The 24588-nt window shown below is 41.3% G+C and overlaps 1 protein-coding gene across 3 annotated transcripts; it reads left to right on the top strand.

The window, feature by feature from the left end:
• Positions 1–1706: 1706 nt before the first annotated feature.
• On the top strand, positions 1707–18703 carry ELF5 (E74 like ETS transcription factor 5). 3 transcript variants are annotated; one of them, XM_029996945.1, is made up of 8 exons: positions 1707–1815; positions 2848–2889; positions 4829–4955; positions 12089–12322; positions 14616–14666; positions 16428–16574; positions 17609–17804; positions 18444–18703. In XM_029996945.1, exons 3-8 carry the CDS (start codon positions 4832–4834, stop codon positions 18538–18540), a joined length of 849 nt encoding a protein of 282 aa, XP_029852805.1. In that variant the 5' UTR covers positions 1707–1815; positions 2848–2889; positions 4829–4831; the 3' UTR covers positions 18541–18703. The 3 variants fall into 3 exon arrangements, with proteins under 3 accessions (XP_029852805.1, XP_029852823.1, XP_029852815.1); XM_029996963.1 differs by lacking the exon at positions 16428–16574; XM_029996955.1 differs by lacking the exon at positions 2848–2889 and having other exon boundaries at positions 1719–1815.
• Positions 18704–24588: the final 5885 nt, after the last annotated feature.

Raw genomic sequence — 24588 nt, forward strand, 5'->3', positions numbered from 1 at the left:
GCCTCACGTGGCAGACTGGGTTTCTGAAAAGATCTGCTTGCAACAGAGGTGCCACAGCATAAATGGATTTTCCCCATTGGTAGAAGCAAACTCCATCATTCTGCCATTTTGAAAGAAATGTGGAGAGAGGAATAGAGGAAAGGTAAGCAGACAAGGAAATAAAAAAAAGAAACAAGGGGGAGAGAATTTAGTTAGTTAAAGGAGAGCAAGGAGAGCGCAGTGAGGAGAAGGAAGGAGGGGTCATCTAGGGCTAAGACTTTGCCACATGGGAGCCCGCAGACAAAGCCTCATTTGGGTTTGTCAGACATCATCTTGTGTAACTCAAGGTGAGTCTCCCAGTATAAGGTGCTGCTCTGAAATGGCTAGCCCGAGACACTGCACCTGGGTGGCCCTCTACCAGCCTCATTAGCAGTGTGTCTTGGCAGGGCCTGTATTGCAGTGGGGAGATAAAATGTGGCACTCCCCCAGAGTCAGTTCTCCTTGTATTCACACCATGCAACAGCATTACCTTACATCAGAGTCACTTCTCCCTACCGTCACACTGTGCAGCACCACTAGCATGAGATGCACACAAGATCAGCGCAGTGAAGGTCATGAGGCACTCTGACACCACAGTAATGGAGCAAATAAATGCCTTTACTTGGACCAAGAGCATAAAGAAAAGAAGATGACTAAACCAAAGGTATCCTGCAAGCTTCTGCTTCTGTTATTTGTCACATTGAATTGGTCCTCCCTCCCCCCGTGGCCCCCATCCCGAATGACAATTCTGGTTGCCAAATTTTTGAAGACAGGAAGATCTTAGTACAAAGCCCACCTGAACTATATTAAAGACGAAGTATTTTCAGTATTAGAAATAGTATGTCTCAGCAGAATTGAGGTGTCATATGTGCCTAAATTTTTAACTCTTTCTGTTTATGCAGGTGTCCTCAAGAGACTACTAATTAACATGGACCTCTGGGGCACGAAAATATTTTGATATAGGCTGACCAAAGCTTCTCCTAAGTTATATTAGAAAGAAACATCATTTTATGTTAGATGTACTCATTTCATTCTCCAACTCATTCTCTCCACTGCTAGTGCCTCTGATCTGTTGCATTTAATAATACCAAGCATCCTATCCATGAACATTCAAATCACTTTACAGTCACTTCAGACCTAAGGGCAGCTGCACCTGGGCTAGAACCCAGCAGGTGTTTGTGGGTCTCAGAGGTGCTGTGCTTGGCCAGACAGGGATGTTGCCTGACATCAGGTGAGCGCTGTCCTTTCTCTAACACCCACGGTGGTTTGCTGCATGACTTTAAGCCAGGCATTCTTCTGCATCCTGGTCTTTGCCAGATGCAAATAGTGAGAATGCCACTTCCTAGGTTTTGAGAGCTCTGAACAAAATGCAATAGCCCTTCTTACATGCTAAGATCATGAAAGAAAGAGTGAGAATTTCCTTAGTTCAAGTGCTTAAGCATACTAGGTTTGCTTAAGGTGGTCCAAGAGTCACACTTATGTAAATCAACACTTTTTAGAGAAAGAGGGAAAAAACAATACTGGATAAATGTAAATTTTCTGCACTTGAGAATGTTTCTCCCCAATCCCTGGGCTATGTTGTACTATATATTATCACTGTCATCAAAAGGGGTGTGTATAAGAACTTGAAAAACCAAACGAACCTGTCTGTAAGGTGTTCCATGTATCACAGTCCTGCAAGTGGCTTTATTTCCAAAGTGCTGGGCTGTGCTGCTGTTAAAGCCTCCTGCTCCCTCTTGCTCCCAAGACCTACTTCTGGACTTAACTGCTGCATCAGGAGTAATCACCTACCTACAAGTAAGCTCCATTTCTTTATTGAAGTAATTGTTTTTAAAAGAGCTGTAGGCTGTCAAAGGGGTTTTGCTGTGATGATTTTATCAGGCACCCAACTGATGTACTGCCTGCCATTCTCATTTGTGCATCACCAGTTTTCTCAGTGATAAACAATTGACTTCGGTTTAATGAATTAATGGCAGAGACAAGCATGAGCCTCAAAAAATACTTTTTAATAAATTAACAGTCTAGGCCTGTCTCACTAAATCAAAAGAGATTGTTTGTAATGTGACAGCTAATTAATAGCTTCTTCAAACCCAGCACCAACTGGAGTAAAACCAAGAGCTGTAAAGGTTTCCAGTTGTTTAAAAAAAACCTGTCTGCATCTTTCCCTTTCTATGTCCCCAAAGTGTATTTAAGCAGATATGTATGTGTGTACATAAGCAGCACCAGCTAATAGTGAAATACTATTCAATGTGACCCAAATCAATATCCTGTTTGCATAAAATATTTGAAAAGAGATTATCTTTGCTAATGATATTAATAATTAACATTATTTTCTTGAACATGTATAGCTCTATATGGGAGCAGCAGTATAAACTGCATATGGGTAAACCAGGATTTTTTTCCTTCGGAAATGGCTTTTCCTGCCTGTCACAACATGTGGTCAAGCCTGTTGGTAGGATTTGAAGCTGGCAGCTTTGCCCCACACCTGCAAGACTGGGTCTAGTCCTCAGCAGGGGGTGAGGCTGCAATTCCACTTCACAAAATTAGTTTCCCAGCTTGGAGAATTAAGTTTTCCTCATAATAAAATACAAACTCAAGCATGTGCCTAGTTCTGAATTTTTCCAAATCCAATGGCTTCGGCTTTATTTCACAACCCTCTTTGCTTGTAACAGTTCATCCATCTTCCCAGGTATCATTTCCCCTTGAGCAAATCTGCTTTCCACATTCAAAAAATCATGAAAATTCACAAGCAAGGCACTAAATCTACTAATCTGTCATTACCATTTGGATAGCAAAGATGCAAATACTAATAACTTCTTACTTTTCTAGCTAAATCTTACCCTGGTGGAGGAAGGATTATAATCTTGCAAGGTAACATATTCTTTTATCTAAGCCATGAGTATTTCGAAATGCTTGGGGTTTTTGGTTGTTTTTTTTTTTTTTGGGGGGGGGCGGGGTCTGTCACTAAAAGCACTAGCCTAAAAAAAAAGTCAACAGAAATTTTCTGTACTGCAAAGAGAATGTGAACTCACCTTTCTCTCACCTTTTTTCATTTTCTTTTCTAGTAAGAAGTAGCTCTTAATCTTGTGAAGCTGTCAGATAGACAGAAATTATTATCTCCTGACAGCCAGTAGAAATAAACTGTGAAATTCTGTGCTTGATGAACTTGATGGGAAAATTCTCTCTGTCTTGAGTAGGACTGGGATTTTATTCCAGACATTTATCTGTGGGAAATCTTACATATGGGGTGGCAGGTATAGAGAGTGGGGGAGATACTCTGAAGAGGTTATCTTTGCAATCATTCTTAAAACATCTCTCCAATGATCTGCAGAGATATTCTATTCTTTCCAAGATGGCAATTGACTTTCAGAAGTTTATTTCTGCCTGCTGAGTTGGTACAAGGGTTTACTCACAGTGGGCTGCTCCTTGCACTGGGGGGATGACTGTTAGAGGAACAGGAATATGCTGGCTGCAGAGGGTATGGCTGGGAAGATCATTGTCACCACACATGTCCTGGAGGTCTCTACCTTTTTCAGAGGTGCTAACTAGAATCATCTAATGTACAGGTGTAGGTACCTCTCTGGCAATGTCCGGTCATTATAGAAGTGAGTTGTCAGTGACTTGTAGTTCTCCCTGTTCTTCTGTGACATTCTGTCCAGCTCTTCTGCATGTCTCTGTCCTGCCACCCCTTGGTGATTAATGAGTGGTGAAATTCTTCTGTTGAAACAATTGCCATTGATTTCAACAGGGCCACATTGTTTTTTTCCTTTGTGGTAAACAATTATTTTCTTTTGCATAGATTGTAAGCGTGAGTAGGTCTCTAAATTGTTGTTTTTCCAGAGATACTTGGGTCAATACACTTGCACTGTAGTAAAGAATGGTTGACCTCTTTCTACCTGGCCCTGTGAACTTCAGAATTCTGTGCATAGTAAGCCAGCATCATCTCATTAAAGTACTGGAATTAAGCATTAAAGCAAATACAGAAAGAAAATTAGATAAGCATTTTGTACTTACTTACATTTGGATTACATTCTGCAGCAACTCGTAACTGATAAAAATGCCACTGTTTTGACTTTCTAAATTGTTTGTAAGTAGATATGACAAAGGGAACCTTTCTCTGTGTGGGCCGCTCAGTCAGAAGAATAAAAAAATCAGATTGGGACCATCACAAACTTAAATTCTGGTGATCCTTTTATATCTGAGATAGGACCTGGTAGATTCATATGGATCACTTTGTACGAATTCTGTAAAAATCTATATTGCTCACTGAATATATGGTGTTCATCTAAAAGCACAATTACACACATATATACATCTATGAGGTATTCTACACTAAATTCTTTGGCAGAAATGCATAGAGAATAGACTTTGTGACCATATTGACTAAAATGATTAATAGTTTATATTCTGATATGTTCCATTCATAATGGTATGATTAGGTGGAAATGTGATCTTGAAATATTACCTTACCCTATATATGAATTCCAGTATATCAAAGGATTTCAGGAGCATCCCAAATGTTTCCATGTTCCATACCTCATTGTTGCTTTATTTAGACTAAGATCAGAGTTTTCTTTCAATTGTGCAATCTATCCATGAAAACTTCTGAATCCTTCACATTTCCTCAGTATACACAGCTATTTGCAGTTTTCAGAAGATCATCATTAGCTTCAGCTGAAGTTTAGGTGATGGTGGGTGATGGTACCTCATAGATCTATACAAACACAGCAAGGGAATAATGCCTGTAGCCTTATAACTTTGGTGCTTAATATTATCTTTTCATCTTCAACTAATGTATTAATATCTTAAGGTGATGCTGGAGTCGGTAACTCAGAGCATGTGTCTGTCAAACACAATGGTTTGTGATCCCCTGATGTCTTGGACAGAGTTATCTGGTACAACCAAAGATGACTATGCCACCTGTGATCATCAGAAAGGTATGTAGATAGACTCCAATAGAAAAAAACATACAATATCAAAAATCTAAGGGTGATTTGAATTTAACTCATTCAAGACTAATCATGCAGCAAACAGGCTATAGATTCTGAACCTGCTGCTGAGCCTTCTATTATATGCATTCTATTTTCCAGTCTTACTGACCTTTTCAAGCATATCACCGGCCATGCAAGATAAAGGTGCACAGGAAGAGTAGTAACAAGTAGCAGCTTTAGTTCTGTTATGCATTGTGTTCAACTGATGCTTTCCCCTCATTTGAAAAGATGATACACCTAATGCAAGCAGGAACTTCCAAAGGACAGCATGGTTCATTAAGAGGGGCAGCAAAACTGTGGCCTCAGATTCTTGACTCCTTTTGTTTACCCCATCTGCTTGAAATTCAGCATTTGTAGCTGAAAACGTTCTCACAACACAGCACTTCAGCTATATAATGGAAGAGTAATTTAATTTGGGAGATTTACAGTTCCTCAAATGCTCTGCAACTTTGTAAGGAATAGCAGTGACCAGATAAATACACACTAAGCTGGCAAAAACTAGGATTCCGAAAGCCACCAGAGAACTGTATGGCTGTAGAAATGAACCCATAATAATGCAGGAGTCCCCCATTGCAGAATTTGCCAACGTTAAGCATGCAATCCTCAAACTGTGTATACGGAAACCCTACCCTTCACCAGGCCATGCATCTTATGTTGGGATCCCAGCTCTGAAGGAATTAATTCAAAATGTCCTGATGTCTGGCCAGATCCCTGTTCGGAAACTTAAGTAAGTGTTACTTCTTAGAAATCTCCCTTCTCAACAGCTGGTTTAAATTACTAAGCAGTCTTGATAGTCTTCTCTGCACTCAGGCTGAATCATTCAACAGGCTCTGAAAAGAAACGTAGTACAAACCACTCATGTTACTGAGCCAAACTTTTGGTGAGAACTGGGAAAAAATTATGGTTTTGTGCAACATTTTTCTCTTCCAAAGCTATTTTTGTCTTTTTACATGAGAACACTCCTGGTCTTACAGAAAAAACTTTCCTGCCAAGGCACAGTTTGAGTAATAAAGAACAGAACTTTCTACGCGGCTTCTGATGGTGCTATTCCATGACCACTGAGGACGTAGTGTTTTGTTTCTATATTGCTAAGTTTGACATATGAGGTAGAATATAAATCTTCTTGCTTCAACTAAATGGCTGTATTTAAAGCCCTGCAGGAATTGAATTTTTTTTTTATAATCATATTGTTTTAATATTAGTTTTCCTTCCAACTTACAACACAATCCTAAATTTCATTTGAAATCACAGTAAGTATTCTGTTTTAAAATTTAAACATGCATTTGTAAACATCTGATGTGATTCAATTTAAAGTTTGGATCAGTCAGAATAATTCTTCTTTTGCCTTGATTTTTATTATAGATTTGCCTGTTATTCCATATCCTTCCACTTTTTTAAACAACAACAACAAAAAAAACCCCAAACGCAAAGACCACAACACTGAAATTGCAATAATCCCAAGGGAACTTCTGATATCAGCAAATCAGCATTTGCCAAAGGCAAAACAGCCCATCTGAGGCATTTTCACAATTTATAGCTTTACTGCAGTCTGTTACTTGTTAACAGTATAAGGTCTGTGACTCTATAGCTGCTCAGCTCTGAATTCATCCAGGTGAACAGTGGTGCAGCATCTATACCCCAGCAATTATGTTAAACTGAACTCCACTTGTAGCTAAGTGCAAAGGTCCCTCAGCTCTTAATACACACAACTTTGTCCAACGATCAGGTCAGACTGCCTCTTGCTAAGCAAAGCTGAGCTGAGGAAATAATTAGCCTTTTCTGACCAGGGTAGGAGCTATGTTTCTTCTTCCATATGTTTTCTATTGCTCAATTTTTGATGCTTTTAGGCTTTCTGGGAGTCCTTTACGGTTACAATAATTTCTCTTCTAAATCAAATTTAAACCAACCTGTGAGTTCTCTTATCATTTCTTCCACCAGTAGCCAAGGAATACATTTACCACGTCTAGCACACACAAACAAAACCACTACTGCAGTGCCACCAGCATTGCACAAGCAGCCCTTGAACAGAAAAGTAAGTACTTTTCTCTGAAGCCAGAGAAGAATGTAGATCAGCGTAATAACATTAAACCTACACTTTCTTCTGGTGACAGTAATAGGCTTAAGGATTGTGAGCCCTATGTCTTTTGAAAACCTGTTTTGTACTTGCTAGGAACAAAGTAGAAGCTCAAGGTTAAACAGATGAAAAAGGGATGGCAAGACCACCTAGAAAGAAACAAATGAAGACTACTCATTTACAAGCTATCGCTGGGCTCAGCTCCTGTGCTAGAAAGAGTACTAGTGTTATTATGTATGAGCCCAAAGTAAGCTTCTACAATATTTTCTCCAAAAATGTGTATTTTTTCCAGCAAACCCAACCAGAGGCAGGACCCTGGCTAAGAGGGACTTCAGTCTGGGACAGTGCAATCATCTCCATGTTCCTATGCAAACTATAGGGTTAGTTTGCCTTTACGGTTCCCACATTGGTCATGTAAATGTTTTTATTTTCTGTCAATCAGAATATATCATGATTTATATTTGGAGGTGTTTTTTTTTTAAATAATACAAAGTGGAGGAATTTAAAATCTGTGACACTAAAAACATTGTGTCATTTTCATGTCTTCTATTTGTTTTCCAACACTGGGTGAAAAAGGGAAAATAATACAGAAAATACATGGAAAATTCTAGCTCCAAAAATTAAAACATTATGTCTAAATGAAATCTGTCTTTTCCAACTGACAAAAAGGTGGGCTATATTACCTAGGAATGATCTGCCTGGCCTATATTAAAACTGGGCTACATCTAAACAGACCATCCAGTTTTGTTATGGCTGATAGCAGTATTTCCCCCCATTGTAAGCACACATACTGTATTAACTTGCCTGCATATGCCATGCAGAAATCAGTGCATCCCAGGAAAATCTGGACAGCCGTCTTTTATTTGGCCTGTGTTCCTGAACCTACTTGAGACTTACTGCCTTCCACAGCTTTGCTGTCACCACTGATAAAACCACATCCCCCACAAGGCAGGAGACTCATTTCAGCAATGTCACCTTAGCTAAGGGACATGAATCAAGTCTATTTATTGACTGAAACAACCTGTGCAGTCTGGGAAGATTATGCCAACAAATGCCATTCCCTGAGGGGTGGACACTGCCTAGCACATAAAGGGTTTAAATACCCAGGATTAAGGAGCAGTACAATAAGATAGTCAATGCAACTGAACAGCTAGTGGAAATCACCTTAAAATGGTGGAAAGGGCAAGGTCTGAATTCTGTGCTTTCTTCTCTACCCCCAGCTACCCACCATCATCCTGCCAGGTATCCTCCTCCCCGTCCTCAAGATGTAGTTTTAGGCACAGTTCTAGCATGTTCCTGCCACTGGGCAATCTACCAGCCCCTACCTTATCTTATTGCATAGGTTTTGCCCTTATGTTTTTGTACGGTGGTATGAAATTCTACCTTCCCCTTTCTTTTTCTTTAAAAGAAAACCTGAACATCTTTCATAGAGCCTTTGTCTTTGGCCCATCCTTTCTTCCCCAGTGGCATAATACCTTGGTCATGTCCATCATTTAGAAGGTGGGAAAGCTCCCTGAATGCTTAACTTCGATATGAGAAATAAAAGGTGAGGTCTCGGTGTCAACACCTTTTAAATGCTCATGATATACAACAGTGCTTCAGGGGGGTCTGGAATATTAAAAAAAAAAATAAAATAATCTGAGCCTTTCCAAAGCAAAAGCAAACAAGGAAACTGGACCAGATTAGTGCTGCTCCATGAAAGAAACATGCTGTGCCATTTATATGACAATATAAATATTGCCAGCAAAGCTGATATTTATCACAATCAAGTCAAAGTTTCAAGCCCAATGGCCAAAATATTTCAAGGTTATTCACTGTACCTGTGGAATGGCAGAATAAATAGTTCTGCTTTTCTTTCATGTTGCCTTAAGATAGAAAAAAATGAGCACTCCAACACTCTTGTAGTTAGAGAAACAAAGCCATGACCTTGTCACTCAGCTGTGTATTGCACACAGATACAGTGAAAGGGTCTGGGCTGGCTTGCTGCAGCAGCACAGGGCTGGATTCACACCCTGTGGATGAAGGCCCCTCTGCCAATAAATCCATCTAGCTGAGGACGTGGTGATGTTCCAGGTTTCCTAAGGGGGGCTGGAGGCTGTTGGCAGAGGATTAAAAAAAAAAGTTTGCCTGGTTCAGAAAAGGATCGATGCAACCTTCTTCTTTTCTTGAGCAGCCTCTGAAGTTGGGATTCCTGTAGAGCTCAAGCCTAATTTTAAAGCTTTTTTCCTCCTTCCTGGCAGAAGCCTTGCGAGCCTGGTGTTCCCAGCAATCCCATTCTCCCCCAAGGAAGCCTTCAGACTTTGACATAGCCAGGTGTGTGCAGTCTGGAGGGCTCATAAAGCTGATCGAATGTCAAGCTCATCTGATTTTCCTTTTAAATAAGGAGATGAATAAAATCTGAGATTCAAATATCCTCAAGGTATGGGTCCCAAAAGCCAGACCCAGAGCTTCTGAACACCTCATGGCTTTGCTAGGATGTCACAGTAACATCTCAGGATTTAAAACACAACATTCAGTAATACATTAATTCTGTATGTGCATACATATTAAGATATTTACAGCATGGGAATGATTCATAAAAGCAACCACAAATTCCTCTGTAAACTTTTAGGACTTATAATTAGAAGTATTAATTACTTTACAGAAGCCATGTAGGATGCAAGATCCATATTTCAGTTATTCTGTCACAATTTCAAACCCTTTGAATTAATTTTACTGTGGAAACTCATCCAGCCTATTTGCATCATTTTGCAGTCTGAACTCCCTGTCTAGACAAATGACAGACACAATTCACTTGGCTTGCAGTGCTATCATAACCTATTTTGAATTACAATTTCATATAAGCAGTGCCTAAAATCAAATGTTCAGGATTCATTTGAAAATGAAATAATAAATAATGGATGACTGGACTAATAAACTGTGAAATATAAGTCTGTAAGATGGTGTGAGATGTGAAAATAAACTAAGGCTTTTCTGATTTCTTTACACTACTCTCATTTATGTTTGATTGCCTTTCTATTGCTATTTACTGTTCTGTATCTGTGCCACTTCAGTGATATAATAAATATTGCAGATAATATATTCAAAATCAATTTAGAATCCTTAAAGCTCCTAAAGCAATAATCTCTCAAGGTGGCGATTCCTGTAACTGCTTAAGAATCTCACTTGAAAGAAATTACTAGTCATCTTTTAAAGGTTTAATATAATAGAAGGAAAATGAGTAATGAATGAACAAAAATAATGGTTCCAAGATGCAGACTAGAATTCTGTTTTCCCTAAGTGTAACTGAATGGATACAGAAAGGACATATTCTTGCCATTGCCTATAAATCTTCCAATTGCCCCAAAAAAGGTAGCTGCGTATGCACAGACATCCAACAGAAGATGACTGCAAGATTAGACTTTCGCATGCGTGTAGCAGTCTAGCTCACAGAAAGAAAAAACAGAGCTTTTTAAAGTGCGTGCTCATCAATATAAGCCAAACCAGCTTCAATAATAGGAGCCTGTGTTTCGATTCTAGAGAAAAAGTGTTTGAGTCACAGATTATGCTTGTTAGCTGCAGCATATAGGTTTATCATACCAGGCCTAGATTTTACAACAGTAATAGCTAAAATATATTTTTCCAGGAAAAAAAATGAATTTTTTACTGAAAATATATACATATTTCTACACATTTTCCTGGTAACTGCATTGCTGAGGAGAGAAGCCTGTTAAAAAATTGGGCATTTAATTGGCAAAGTAGTTTTAGGTTACAGCTGCCTGGCAGGTTTACTTAGAAGCTCTTCCACTCTTCGTTTTATCTGTCAGAAATGTTTCTCCAGTGATAAATGTGTTAAGAGGAATACATTTTTCAGTTTCTAATCTAACAAAAAAGTATTCCCTCTGAAGACATTAACAACATTATTTTAGATGAAAGGAGTGAAAGAACTTGCTGGAATTATAAGAAAAATAATAATAAACTCATGATATTTACCCATCTACCACAGAGTATAGCTAGGTGTCTTTGAATGAGAGTACTTTCACATCTGAGGCCTGAGGTTATTTTAGTCTAGGAACGCATCACTCCTTTTTATTGCAGAATGCTAAGTTCTCACAAATTCTGTATTCTGACCTTTTAAAATTTTTCTGAATTGCCATTTTAAGAGGTGCATTTCCCCTTTTTTTTTTTTCCCCACGTGTCCTGGTTTTGACTGGGATAGAGTTAATTGTCTTCCTACTAGCTGATATAGTGCTAAGTTTTGGGTTCAGTTTGAGAAGAATGTTAATAACACACTGATGTTTTTAATTGTTGTTAAGTAGTGTTCAGACTAAGTGAAGGATTTTTCAGGTTCTCATGCCCAGCCAGCAAGAAGGCTGGAGGGTCACAAGAAGTTGGGAGGGGACACAGCCAGGACAGCTGACCCAAACTGGCCAACGGGGTATTCCATACCATGTGATGTCACATCTAGCATATAAACTGGGGGGGGGGGGCTGGGGGGAATCACTGCTCGGGAACCAACGGGGCATTGGTGGGTGGGTGGTAAGCAATTGCATTGTGCATCACTTGTATATTACAATCCTTTTATTATTATTATTATTGTCATTTTATTATTGTTATTATTATAATTATTAGTTTCTTCTTTTCTGTTCTATTAAACTGTTCTTATCTCAGCCCACGAGATTTACTTTTTTTTCCGATTCTCTCCCCCATCCCACTGCAGGGGAGTGAGTGAGTGAGCAGCTGTGTGGTGCTTAGTTGCTGGCCGGGGTTGAACCATGACAGCATGGAAGAACTTCCTCTTGAATTGTCTCACACAATTAATATGAATACCTGAAATACAAAAGGCTGTGACAATAGGAGACAGAAAAATGCAAAAGGCAGGGCTTGATGTGTTCTAGAGGAATAAGGAAGGAAGACTACAGAAGAAGGAAGAGGGATTAGTTTTGCTTGAAATATGCTTATTAAAATGAAGTGCACCATGAGTTCTACATTGCAATGTTCCTCTTTCTTATCAAATATGTTGCAGATTCTTATTCTTTCTGGACATCCATCCATCCAGAATACTGGAGTAAGCACAACGTCTGTGAATGGTTGCAGTTTTGCTGTGACCAGTACAAGCTAGATGCCAACTGCATTTCCTTTTCCCGCTTTAATATCAACGGCTTACAGTTGTGCAACATGACCCAGGAAGAGTTCCTAGAGGCTGCAGGCATTTATGGAGAATACTTGTATTTCATCTTACAGAATATCAGGATGCACGGTTAGTGTTCCAGAAATCAAACACAAAACAAAAAGAGTTGCATTTTTTGTGCGAATTTCATGCTAACAGAAAATGTGGGATCCACAACCTTGAGCACTGAAGAAAGGCAAAATACCAAGGCTGCTTAGATGCCGTGTTGAGGAGTACACAGAAGCATGGCAGGCAGAAGACAAGCTCAATGCAACTTTGGGCCTCGCAATCACATGCAGACCAGGCTCGTCTCTGCAATCCACTCAAATCTCCAAAGAGACCCCCAGCACTTCTCTCTCCTTGGCCTGTCTACAGAAACTGGTCAACCTGCATGATCTGAGAGAGCTTTACATCCTGACTGGATATAGAAAGGCAGAATACATTGTTATTCCTGTAACTCAAAGTAGTGAAGGTTGCTCTGCTTCTTATAAAGTAAGCAAGAAGTTTTGTTTGATGGGGTTATTATCAGTGCAGTATGCACTGATAATCCACCTCATTAGTAGCATGCTTAACAATGCTCTCGAATAGAAACTATTTTAATTTACTATTTTCAACCTTGTCTGGGAAGATTTATTACTGCCTAAATGAATTTAGATTCAAAGACTAAGTTATTGACAGTTTTGTCTAGGTGAAATAAAAGTGCGATCTCTGCTGCAGATACCCTTTCTCTATACCCACTACTTCCCAAAGATTAACTAGTGTGTACACCAAGCTAGGGTAATTCTACCAGGGTCCATGATGATGATATGAGCAAAAGAGTTTCCACTAAGCAGGGAAATTCAGGTCATTTCCCTATGCCCTAGCAATGAGAAACTGAGGAGCTGCTTGGAGCCCTCAATGGCTCAAGACTTCTCTGGCTTAGTGGGGTATTTGACCAAACTAGAGCCATAGGCCTGCTGGAAAAAGATGAAGGGCTTAGGCGTGCAAGTCCTGGAGGGCCCTGTGGGAGCTGACACTGCCAGGAGCTCCTGATGGTGAGCAGCTGCTGGGTCACAATGTGCTGGAGCTTAGCCATCCTTCGCTGGTCTGCTACCCCCCTCTCAGCTGCCCAGTGGGTATTGCAGCCGGCAAGGTACAAGGACCAGAAAGGGAGAAGGCAGCAGCGGAGGGTGACCTGGGTACGCAGCGAACATGGTGGGGTGCTGCAGGCTGAAGCTGAAAGGAACAGGAGCATTGAGAGACTAGGAAGACGGGAGACGAGGCAGTACATAAGAAAACATGTGGATAAGCCTTATCAAAATGAAGTAGGGTTTTGCAGTGACTTAGACTGTGAGAGGTGAGCAAGACTAGAGGCTGCCGAAGAACAAAGCAACCCTGTGTTTTAAGTTGGCACTGCTCTCCTGTGGGACCGACAGCCATCTCTGTCTTCTACCCAGTGTTCATGTATCATGTCAGGCCATTCAGGAGGAGATTATTAAATGCAGAAGATAAGGATGTTATTAAGGGAACTAAAGAATACAGAGCTGGGAAGAAAACCTCATTAAGAAAATTAACTTATTATAGTCAGTGCAGAGATTGAATTGGGGATAAATGAAATACAACAGATCATGCATATCTACCTTTAAGAATTGCATAAAGCCTGTGAGGAAAGGCAATATGTGGTCCGGTAATGCAAGACCTTGCCACAACATAAGCAATGGACCAAACTATGGCTGCACAAGCAGGCTTAATTCTAGCTTTTCCCGGTTTTGCATGCCAGACTCACAACATGATTTAAGTTCCTTGAATGCAGATTTGTATGTGCAATGCATTTATTTATGTGTTGTGAATGTAATGACTGCTTTAAAAGCTGATAACGTGCTACTAAAGCAGGTAAGTTCGAGCCCTGTGAAGACCTGATTTCCAGCAGTAGAGATGTTTTTTCCTTAGGGGAAGGAGGGAGGGAAGACTGCAGGTCTAGTTTTAAAGGGACTAGGGGCTGAATGAGAAAGGACTAATGTAAGTGTAAAGAAAGGGAGAGAAACTGTGATATAGATGACAGCAAAAACCAAATGCAAAGGGACCAGAGGGAAAGGAAACTTAGTACACATAAATCATGTGAATAGAGACATACAGACACAATGCAAAGGGTAAGAAAAAAACCCCAAAGTTTAAAAAAACCCCACAGATGTAGTCAGAGTAGTGGGAGGGACAAATCATTTTAGCAGCAGCAAAGTTGAAAAATTATTTAATAGTTTTATAGTCTGCATTTTCTACAACTTCTGTTCTGAGCTATATTCACAAGCAATGACGCAAAAGGCCAGGACTTAGCTTTAAATTTCAGTTCAGAAGTTATTCTTGTGAAGAAAAGAACTGAACATTGGCTTATATTTTTCCCTTTTAGGCATTTCCTTTTTTACTGATGCAGAAGAAACAAAGCTATCCAACAAGGACTGTAAGTAAACTTGTTTGTACCTAATAAGCTCCGTTCAATGCAAAACACACTGTATTCAAAGATTAGCAATATTTAGCAGTTTAAGAGATTTCTAAAAATGAAAAAAATCCAGGCCATGTACTTATTCTCTAATGTTTTTCCTCAAATACCTGCAGTATGCAGAGAAGTAAAGATTAGCAGACATCCCAACATTTCTGAACTGGTATTTTGAAAGGAAGCAGGATCCCAGGAGCATTTGTACATTCACTGAGGCTGCAAGCCGGGCACTGAGTAAAGCAAAGCTCTTCTTTTGTGCATAGAGTCCAAAAGGGCATTCTCTCTCCATGAGAATACTTTGAATTTTTGTGGGAGATGGTACAGCTGGTGGACTAACATACAGTCAGAAATACAGATCCTGTTGGTCCTAAACACAGCCAAGCTTGCTATTTATCTGCTGAGGAGGCAAATAGGTAAAGTTAGCAAAATACCAGGTGTCTGACTATGTCTAAGCACAATCAGAATATTCTGTAATCACTCAGTTCTGACCATCAACCAGCCCTAATAATCTAATAACTCTCAATGAGCTCTGGGTTATTAGTGCTTCTGGCTGGATTTACCTGCATTCCACATTAGGATTTAGGCAATGTGGGATACTCCCTTGGTCAAACCCTTCAGCCAATAAAAGAATACTGAACAAACTCATTGACATGAAAGACTCCACTGAAAAGAAAAGTCAGAAAAAAACATATTCCAGAATACATTTTACCAATTCTAGCTGATGCTCTTTTGGGCCAGCAGCAGACGCTGAATATGCTATGAAACCTTCATAACTGAAAGCATAAGCCCTTCAGATAGCCCTCCATGTACGTAGACATCTTGCTTCCATCTTTTTGTGAATATTATGGTTTCACATGCAGCAAAATAAACTCTTGGAGGTCAGCTTTTAGAAACATAAACAGAATTAGATATAAGATTATAAAACTGCAGTCCATCTTCACAAAAGTTCCCCTATTTTGTTATTTTTAGCCCACTACTGTTTATCCAGTGAAATGGATTTGTGGGTGTTCACTTTGTAATCACTTTCGCAGGATTTCACTGATCACCATTCTCACTAGCTGTGTACCAAGCAGATATAATTTTTTGTAGCCACTAGAGTGGTGAAACACTGGAAGAGGTTGCCCAGAGAGGTGGTAGATGCCCCATCCCTGGAAACGTTCAAGGTCAGGTTGGACAGGGCTCTGAGCAACCTGATCTAGTTGAAAATGTCCCTGCTCATTGCAGGGGGGTTGGACTAGATGACCTTTAGAGGTCCCTTCTGACCCAAACTATTCTATGATTCTATGATTGCATACAAGTGTTATTAGCAGACTTTGATAATCCTTCCAGTTGCAGTCATTCATTGTCCTCTTCTAATTGCTCTCTGCGCTACTACAATATTGAGACAGACACTGTTGACGTGTTGGTCGCTTGTGCAAGCATGTTATCTGCTGAGGCAGTTTTGACTTTTTAGAAGCACTGCACAGCACTAAGCCAAGAAACCTTCAGGCTGCACATCACAAAGTGGTACATTTCATCCATGCACACCACGTGCCGAATTCCACATGTTTACAAAATCCAAGTATTTTGAACAGAGCAAATTTCCTGTTTTGTTGTGATGCAATCCATACAATTGCATGTTAATTATTCACTTGAGTTTACCGTTGTGCTAGAGCTTTTATTAAAGAGATAAAGTTAGTAGCTCACAGTCCCACTTTGACTTAATGTTGCATGGCATTTGACTAGGTGACCTTTTGACCAAGTTGCCACCAGACTCAGGAGTTCCTTCTTCACTTCTCACGTTACTCTGCAGTTCAGTCCCAGCCTGTGATAAGGCATGCGTGAGGGCAGGTAGCATCAATGGCCAAGAATGTCACAGTCATGGTAGAACAAGTAAGTACATATCAGAAACTCAAAACTGGAGTTAAGATTACACAGGCTGTGTTGCGCTAATTCTCCAGCTCCATGTGATTATCAAAGAAACTTTAATGACACCACAAACAAAATTTTACTGAGGTTTAGCTTTTAAGTACTGCCAGCTCTCACGATTTTATCATGAGACTTGAGGTACTTGGCATTTTTCTTGAAGCCACATTTCCTTTTCTGTTTACCTTTTTAAGTGCTTCTAACTATCTTAGTGGCAAAGCTACTGGAAAAACATAAACTGAAAATAACCTAAAGGCTCTAAATGCAGAAAAACAAATAAGAAACCTCAGGTATTTTTATAATTGTCATTATTCTTATGTTGCTCTCAGGACTTTTAAATGCTTGCGGTCAGCACTGGGAATGAACAATCCTTTAACCTCCAGCACCTTGATTAGCTAGTAACTAATCTGAAGTTAAGGCAATAGCTGCATATAACAGCTCTACTGGCTTTTTTTAGTAGAATCGCACTATTTATAGCACTTCTAATGCTCAAACAAATTTTTGAACTGAGTTGAAATAAGAGAGAAGAGTCTAGCAATGCTGGGAAATAGGCTTTGCAACTTCTCATATTATTGTCTCATTTTCAGGCAAACCAACGTTTGTTACAATCTTTCACTTAAACCACTTTGAACTTAAAAATTGCTTTTAAAACATCAAGTTAAATACTTGTTGAAGTCATGCATGATCAGTGGAGCAGAAGCTATGAATGACATAAACTTTGCAAGACAGTAACATTCACTAGTTTCTGGAGTAAAAAAAAAACAGGTTCTAGCATCCCAGGTGTTTGATGACCCTGATTTATTTTTTTCTGGAGCAAGTAATTTGAAGCCAGTTAGAGAGAGGCAATGCACTAAAATTTTGAAAGTTAAATTGAAATAAGTGCAATTGGTTTGTGAGGTTGAAAATCCAATAACAAAATATATGGTAAATATAATTCTGCCTTAGTACTTTAGCACAAGTAAGAAAACATATACTAAATAGCTGTCTTCTTCCCATTCAAGACCTGCAGAATTCTCATTTGTGGGAATTTGTAAGAGATCTGCTCCTTTCTCCTGAAAAAAATGGTGGCATCCTGGAATGGGAAGACAGGGGACAAGGCATTTTTCGGGTTGTTAAATCAGAAGCTCTGGCAAAGATGTGGGGACAAAAGAAGAAAAATGACAGAATGACATATGAAAAACTGAGCAGAGCTCTCCGGTGAGTTAACAGGCAGCAGGACCCCTCATTTCAGTTGATTTCTACCTCAGCATTCATATTTCATAACTATTCTGAAAACTCAGGTGTGGGGGGGAGGAGGGAGTGGCTGGGTGGCAGAGTGTCTGGTTATTTTCTTCATGTTTTTTCTATAGGTCATGAGATAACACCCAGTCTCCTTTGCTTCTAAACAATATCATAGGGCTAAGTGTAAACTGGTACAGACTTGTAACTCTATTGATGAAAACAAAGCTATCACACTTTACCTCAGTTGAGAATTTTAGACTATGTTTGCCAAATGACCCCCACAAAGTGACTCTTTCTGCTGTAGCAGTAACACTGATGGTTTCTTCTGAACTGTGGTAACCTTAGGGAAAAAATACAACCAACCAAAGAACACACTTCTTTGTAATTCTTGTACCTTTCAAAGAGTGGAAGGCATACTCCAAGGCATGTGGGAAAGTTTAAAGCTCTTCAAAGTCTCAAGAGCAATTTAACAGAAAGAGAGGATCATTCTGACTGTAAAGAACACAATGCCTCATGTACTGTTCTGCTGCCATGAAGTCCATATAAAAAACTCCTCTAATGTGAATTCTACTACTACTTTCTCCATTGTTTCTTTTCTCTCCCCTCACCCCCCAGTTACTATTATAAAACTGGCATTTTGGAACGAGTGGACAGAAGGCTGGTGTACAAGTTTGGAAAGAATGCCCATGGATGGCAGGAGAACAAGATATGAACTGCCCCATGCTTCCTCCTCAGCATGAAACATGCCACAGCCTGAATAATCCAGCTGCAATGGACACTTAAGGGAGAGATTTTCTGCTCCCTCTCTCCCCCCTGCTAGTCTGGAGGAATTCATTGTAGTCTGTTTCTTGAAACAGACTACATCAACAAAAACAGCACTTGAATTTTGGCGTTTTCTTCCCCTTTGTGCTTTCTGCCAAGAGCTTTAGGAATATCTTTACTGCTGCTCAAGAGATTAGGATTAATTTTGATATTTAAAACCTCCCTGTCTCTCCCTGTTTCAGCCAGTATGTCCACTGAGAAGCATTAAATTCCTCTCTGTTTTACTGCCATTTAAAAGAGATTGTTTAGGGACATTTCCCAGTTAGGTTCCTGTACTTCAGAAGAACACAGAAGATTCTTTCATTTTGTAAGAAAACCACTTTTCTGATCCATTTTACCTAAATTATTGCATTTCGCAGATATGCTAGAAATCAGTATGTTGTCCAAAATGAACAGTTCAGTCCTCTCTATTTGTCTGGATTTAATATGTCCAGTCAGCCTAGTTAACAAAGAAATAAAACTCTATTCTGAATTATTTATCAAGCAGCTACCTTCTTTGGCTACTAATACCATCTATGCAAATATATTGATCTATATATACTTGGTGTATTTTGTTTTTTGAACCTAAAAGGAGATCACTGCAATTATTTATCACTGTTCCTTCTGCTACATTGGTGAGTTGCAACTGATCACTCAATATCAATTCTGTTATTTGGCAGAATTAATATAATTTTTATTAAAAAGAATTTTGAGGGAAAATACTTCTGTGAAATCAAAGTTCACTTTCTATAAATTCTCATGCATTTGTCGTGGTTTAACCCCAGCCAGCAGCTAAGCACCATGCAGCCGCTCACTCACTCCCCTGCAGTGGGATGGGGGAGAGAATCAGAAAAAAAGTAAAACTTGGGGTTGAGATAAGAACAGTTTACTAGAACAGAAAAGAAGAAACTAATAATTATAATAATAATAACAATAATAAAATGACAATAATAATAATAAAAGGGTTAGAATATACAAGTGATGCACAATGCAATTGCTCACGACCCACCTACCGACGCCCCGTTGGTTCCAAAGCAGTGATTCCCCCCAGCCCCACCCCACCCCCAGTTTATATACTGGGCATGATGTCACATGGTATAGAATACCCCTTTTGGCCACTTTGGGTCAGCTGTCCTGGCTGTGTCCCCTCCCAACTTCTTGTGCCCCTCCAGCCTTCTTGCTGGCTGGGCATGAGAACCTGAAAAATCCTTCACTTAGTCTGAACATTTGTTTTGGGTTTGCGTGGTGGGGTTTTGGTAGCAGGGGAGGGGCTGCAGAGGTGGCTCCTGTGAGAAGCTGCTCAAAGCTTCCCCGTCTCCAAGTCGGACCCACCTCTGGCCAAGGCCAAGCCCATCAGCAAAGGTGGTAGCGCATCTGGGAGAACAGATTTAAGAGGGGAAACCTGCAGCGGAGGAGGGCAGTGGGATGTGAGGGAAACCCCTGTGCACATACTGAGGTCAGTGAAGAAGGAGGGGAGGGAGGTGTGCCGGAGGAGGGGATGCCCCCGCAGCCCACGGTGAGGCGGCAGGCTGTCCCCCCCAGCCCATGGAGGGGAGCAGGGGAGCAGATGCCCACCTGCAGTCTGGGGAGAGAGGAGCCCACGCCGGAGCAGGGGGATGGATGGACCCCAAGATGGCTGGGACTCTATGGGAAAGCCTGCACTGGAGCAGTCTGTGACTGAAGGACTGCAGCCCATGGAAAGGACCCCCGCTGGAACAGTTCATGAAGAACTGCAGCCCACAGAAGGGACCCACATTGGAGAAGTTTGTGGAGGGCTGTCTCTTGTGGGAGGGACCCCACAGTGGAGCAGGGGAAGAGTGAGGAGTCCCCCCCCCTGAGGAGGAAGGAGCAGCAGAGACAAGGTGTGAGGAACCGACCCCAGCCCCCGTCCCCTGTCCCCCTGCACCGCCGGGGGGAGGAGGGAGAGAGAACCGGGAGTGGAGTTGAGCTGGGAAGGAGGGAGGGATGGGGGGAAGGTGTTCTAAGGTTTGGTTTTACTTCCGATATCCTTGTTTGTTTTGAATGGTAGTAAGTTAAATTGATTTGGCTTCTTCCCCAAGCTGAGCCTGTCTTTTGCCTGTGACTGTAAGTGGTGAGTGATCCCTCCCTGTCCTTTTCTCAACCCACGAGCTTTTCTTTATATTTTCTCCTCATCCCACCAGGGCCAAGGGAGTGTGAGGAGTGAGTGAGCAGCTTCGTGGTGCTTTGTTACTGGCTGGGCTTAAACCATGACAACATTACTTAGCAACAAATGAAAACATCAGTGTTTATCAACATTCTTCTCCTACTAAACCCTAAACATAGCAGTATACCAGCTACTAGGAAGACAATTAACTGTCCCAGCTGAAACCAGGACAGTATCCACCCCTTATTCTACACCACTGACATCATGTTCAGTTCCCATACTTTCTGTTACATCCTAGTCAATCATCATGAGCTTTTCCGTCCTTTGAGATATATATAGATATATATAGATATAAGTATACACACACACAGGTATCGTTTCCTTAGTTTATGGGCCATGTTTATAAAATGTTTGTTGAGTTCATTTAGCCCCTGACTTTGGGCTCCATCTGTCATACCAGTCTTTCTGGGCAGGAGGGATGCTGCAAAGTCCTCTCAGTCAGCAGAGCAGGATCGGGCTTCAGCGTGGTGTGGCAAGCAGGTGACATTGGACGCAGCAGGAGGATGTGTGCATTGTTGGCTTGTTGCATGCTGAAGTCAGTTCTGGTTCCATCACTACTGCACTTTGCTCAGTTTTATCAAAGTTCATTCTTGCTTGATCTAAGTGATTCTTACTATAATACTATGGATATAGCATATAACAATTATAGTAAGGATAACATACAGTAGCAGGGTTATATAGCAACTAGCATCATACAGTTTAATTCTGGCTATTCTCACCTAAAATCAAATCCCCTTGAGGCACACTTCGGACTTCCCCATCCTTCCACATCACCCACCAAGTGCACCCAGGTCCTTGAGCAAAAGCAATCCCATAAACAGCTTTACCTTTGCCTGAGGCGGGAGTAACCCAGGCTGTCTTCCCTAACGTATATTTTATGTGTACTACAGGGACTTTATCCCCTTCTACAATACATAAAAGTTCTGACTGGGCAGGGCCACCCTGATTGGCAGATCCTCTGGTGTTGACTAACTAGGTGGCTTTTGCTAAATGTGTATCCCAGTGTTTGAAGGTTCCACCCCCCATTGGTCTCAATGTAGTCTTTAACAGTCCATTGTAACGTTCAATTTTCCCAGAGGCTGGTGCATGATAGGGGATATGATACCCCCACTCAATGCCATGCTCTTTGGCCCAGGTGTCTATGAGGCTGTTTCAGAAATGAGTCCTGTTGTCTAACTCAGTTCTTTCTGGGGTGCTGTCACCACAAGACCTGCTTTTCAAGGCCCAGGATAGTGCTCCGGGTGGTGGCATGGGGCACAGAATATTTTTCCAGCCACCCAGTGGTTGCTTCCACCATTGTAAGCACATGGCACTTGCCTTGGCGAGTTTGTGGGATTGTGATATAGTCAACATGCCAGACTTCCCCATATTCATATTTCAGCCATTGCCCTCCATACCAGAGGGGCTTCAACCACTTGGCTTGCTTAATAGCAGCACATGTTTCACATTCATGGATAACTTGTGCAATAGTATCCATGGTTAAGTCCACCCCTCGATCGTGAACCCATCTGTATGTTGCACCTCTTCCCTGATGGCCTGAGGTATCATAGGCCCACCGAGCTATAAATAGCTCACCCTTATGTTGCCAGTCCAGATCCACCTGAGACACTTCAATCCTGGCAGCCTGATCCACCTGCTGGTTGTTTTGATGTTGTTCAGTGGCCCAACTCTTGGGTACGCGAGCATCTACATGATGTACTTTTACAACCAGATTCTCTAGTTGGGATGCGATATCTTGCCACAGTGCAGCAGCCCAAATGGGTTTACCTCTGCACTGCCAGTTGCTCTTCTTCCATTGCTGTAGCCACCCCCCCAGGGCATTTCCCACCATCCATGAGTCAGTACAGAGATAGAGCACTGGCCACTTTTCTCTTTCAGCAATATCTAACATTAGCTGGACGGCTTTCACCTCTGCAAACTGACTCAATTCACCTTCTCCTTCAGCGGTTTCTGCGACTTGTCATATAGGACTCCATACAGCAGCCTTCCACCTCCGATGCTTTCCCACAATGTGACAGGACCCATCAGTGAACAGGGCGTATTGCCTCTCATTTTCTGACAGTTTATTATACAGTGGGGCCTCTTCAGCATGCGTCACCTCCTCCTCTGGCGACATTCCAAAATCTTTGCCTTCTGGCCAGTCCATGATCAATTCCAAAATTCCTGGGCAGCTGGGGTTTCCTATGCGAGCTCGTTGTGTGATCAGTGCAGCCCACTTACTCCATGTGGCATCCGTTGCATGGAGACCCTCCCTTTGAACATCCAGCCCAGCACCGGCACTCAGGGCGCTAAGAGGAGCTGTGTGTCAGTACCAACCACTTCTGAGGCAGCTCAAACTCCTCCATATGCTGCCAATATCTCTTTTTCAGTTGGAGCATAGTGAGCCTCGGATCCTTGATATCCCCAACTCCAAAAGCCCAGGGGTCAGCCTTGAGTCTCCCCTGGTGTTTTCTGCCAGAGGGTCCAGGTAGGACCATTCTCTCCAGCTGCTGTATAGAGCACATTTCTAAGATCTTGTCCTGCCCGGACTGGTCCAAGGGCTACTGCATGAACAATCTCCCATTTAATTTGTTCAAAGGCTTGTTGTTGCTCAGGGGCTCATCTGAAATCGTTGGGTTCTTCCAGGTAACTTGATAGAGAGGGCTTACAATTAGACTGTAATTTGGAATATGCATTCTCCAAAAACTCACAACACCTAAGAAAGCCTGTGTTTTCTTTTTATTAGTTGGTGAAGACATAGCTGCTATTTTGTTGATCACGTCCATTAGGATCTGATGACGTCCATCTTGCCATTTTTTCCTAAAAAATCGATCTCCTGTGCAGATCCCTTGACCTTACTTTCTTTTATGGCAAAACAGGCTTTCAGAAGAATTTGGATTATTTTCTTCCCTTTCTCAAAGATTTCTTCTGCTGTGTCTGTCATGTCCCAAAGTTGGAGCGATTCAGGTTCGTGGATTTCCTTTGTCAGAATTAAGGTGAAACGACACCAGGGGAGTTCAAACAACAATCAACATTTATTCAACCTAGCTAACTTTGTCCAAGTACACGTGAACTTATCAATATGAACCTTGCAACATGTCATTAAGCTGCTGTTTGAGGAGAGAAGGGAAGTATAGAAAAATGAAATGGAAAAAGGAACATGAAACTGTGTCAGAAGGAGAGCCCTCCCATTGAGTCACAAGGTTCAGAGCAGACCCCCTTGCTTTCTGGACTCCTTCTCAGAGAGGAGCCCAGGGGCGGCTAGATCCACTCCTAGTCTCAGACTTGGTCAACAGTTTATGTTTAAAAGGATGACATGTAGGGACTGTGGAAAAGAGAGAAGGAAAAGAGGGAAAGAGAGAATGAGAGAAAGAAAGAAAGAAAGAAAGAAAGAAAGAAAGAAAGAAAGAAAGAAAAAGAGAGAAGAGAAAGAAAGAAAGAAAGAAAGAAAGAAAGAGAGAAGAGAAGGGTTTCACCAGTCCTGGGTCCAGTGTTGGTCCAGCCAGCGTAGAGATCCAGTTCTGGAGGGCGCGCACTGAGGACTCGTTCTCTCTTCTTTTATAGTGTGTTGGTTGATGATCTCAACAGGTGCAGTTCCCACACCTGGGGTTCACTGGAATCGGTCAGTGAGCTTTGGGGGTGGGGTTCATTGTGGAGTTGCCTCTCTTTTCCTGCTGGCATGACCGCTTAAGATAGAAGCACAGTCCCAACTTCCGTGGGGCCTTCTTCCTCCAGGAAGGCATAAATTGTGTTCCTTCTCCTGGTCACTTAAGATAAGGAATTGGGGCTTTGGAG

The sequence above is a fragment of the Aquila chrysaetos genome, chromosome 2 (assembly GCF_900496995.4).
Source record: "Aquila chrysaetos chrysaetos chromosome 2, bAquChr1.4, whole genome shotgun sequence".
NCBI lineage: Eukaryota > Metazoa > Chordata > Aves > Accipitriformes > Accipitridae > Aquila > Aquila chrysaetos.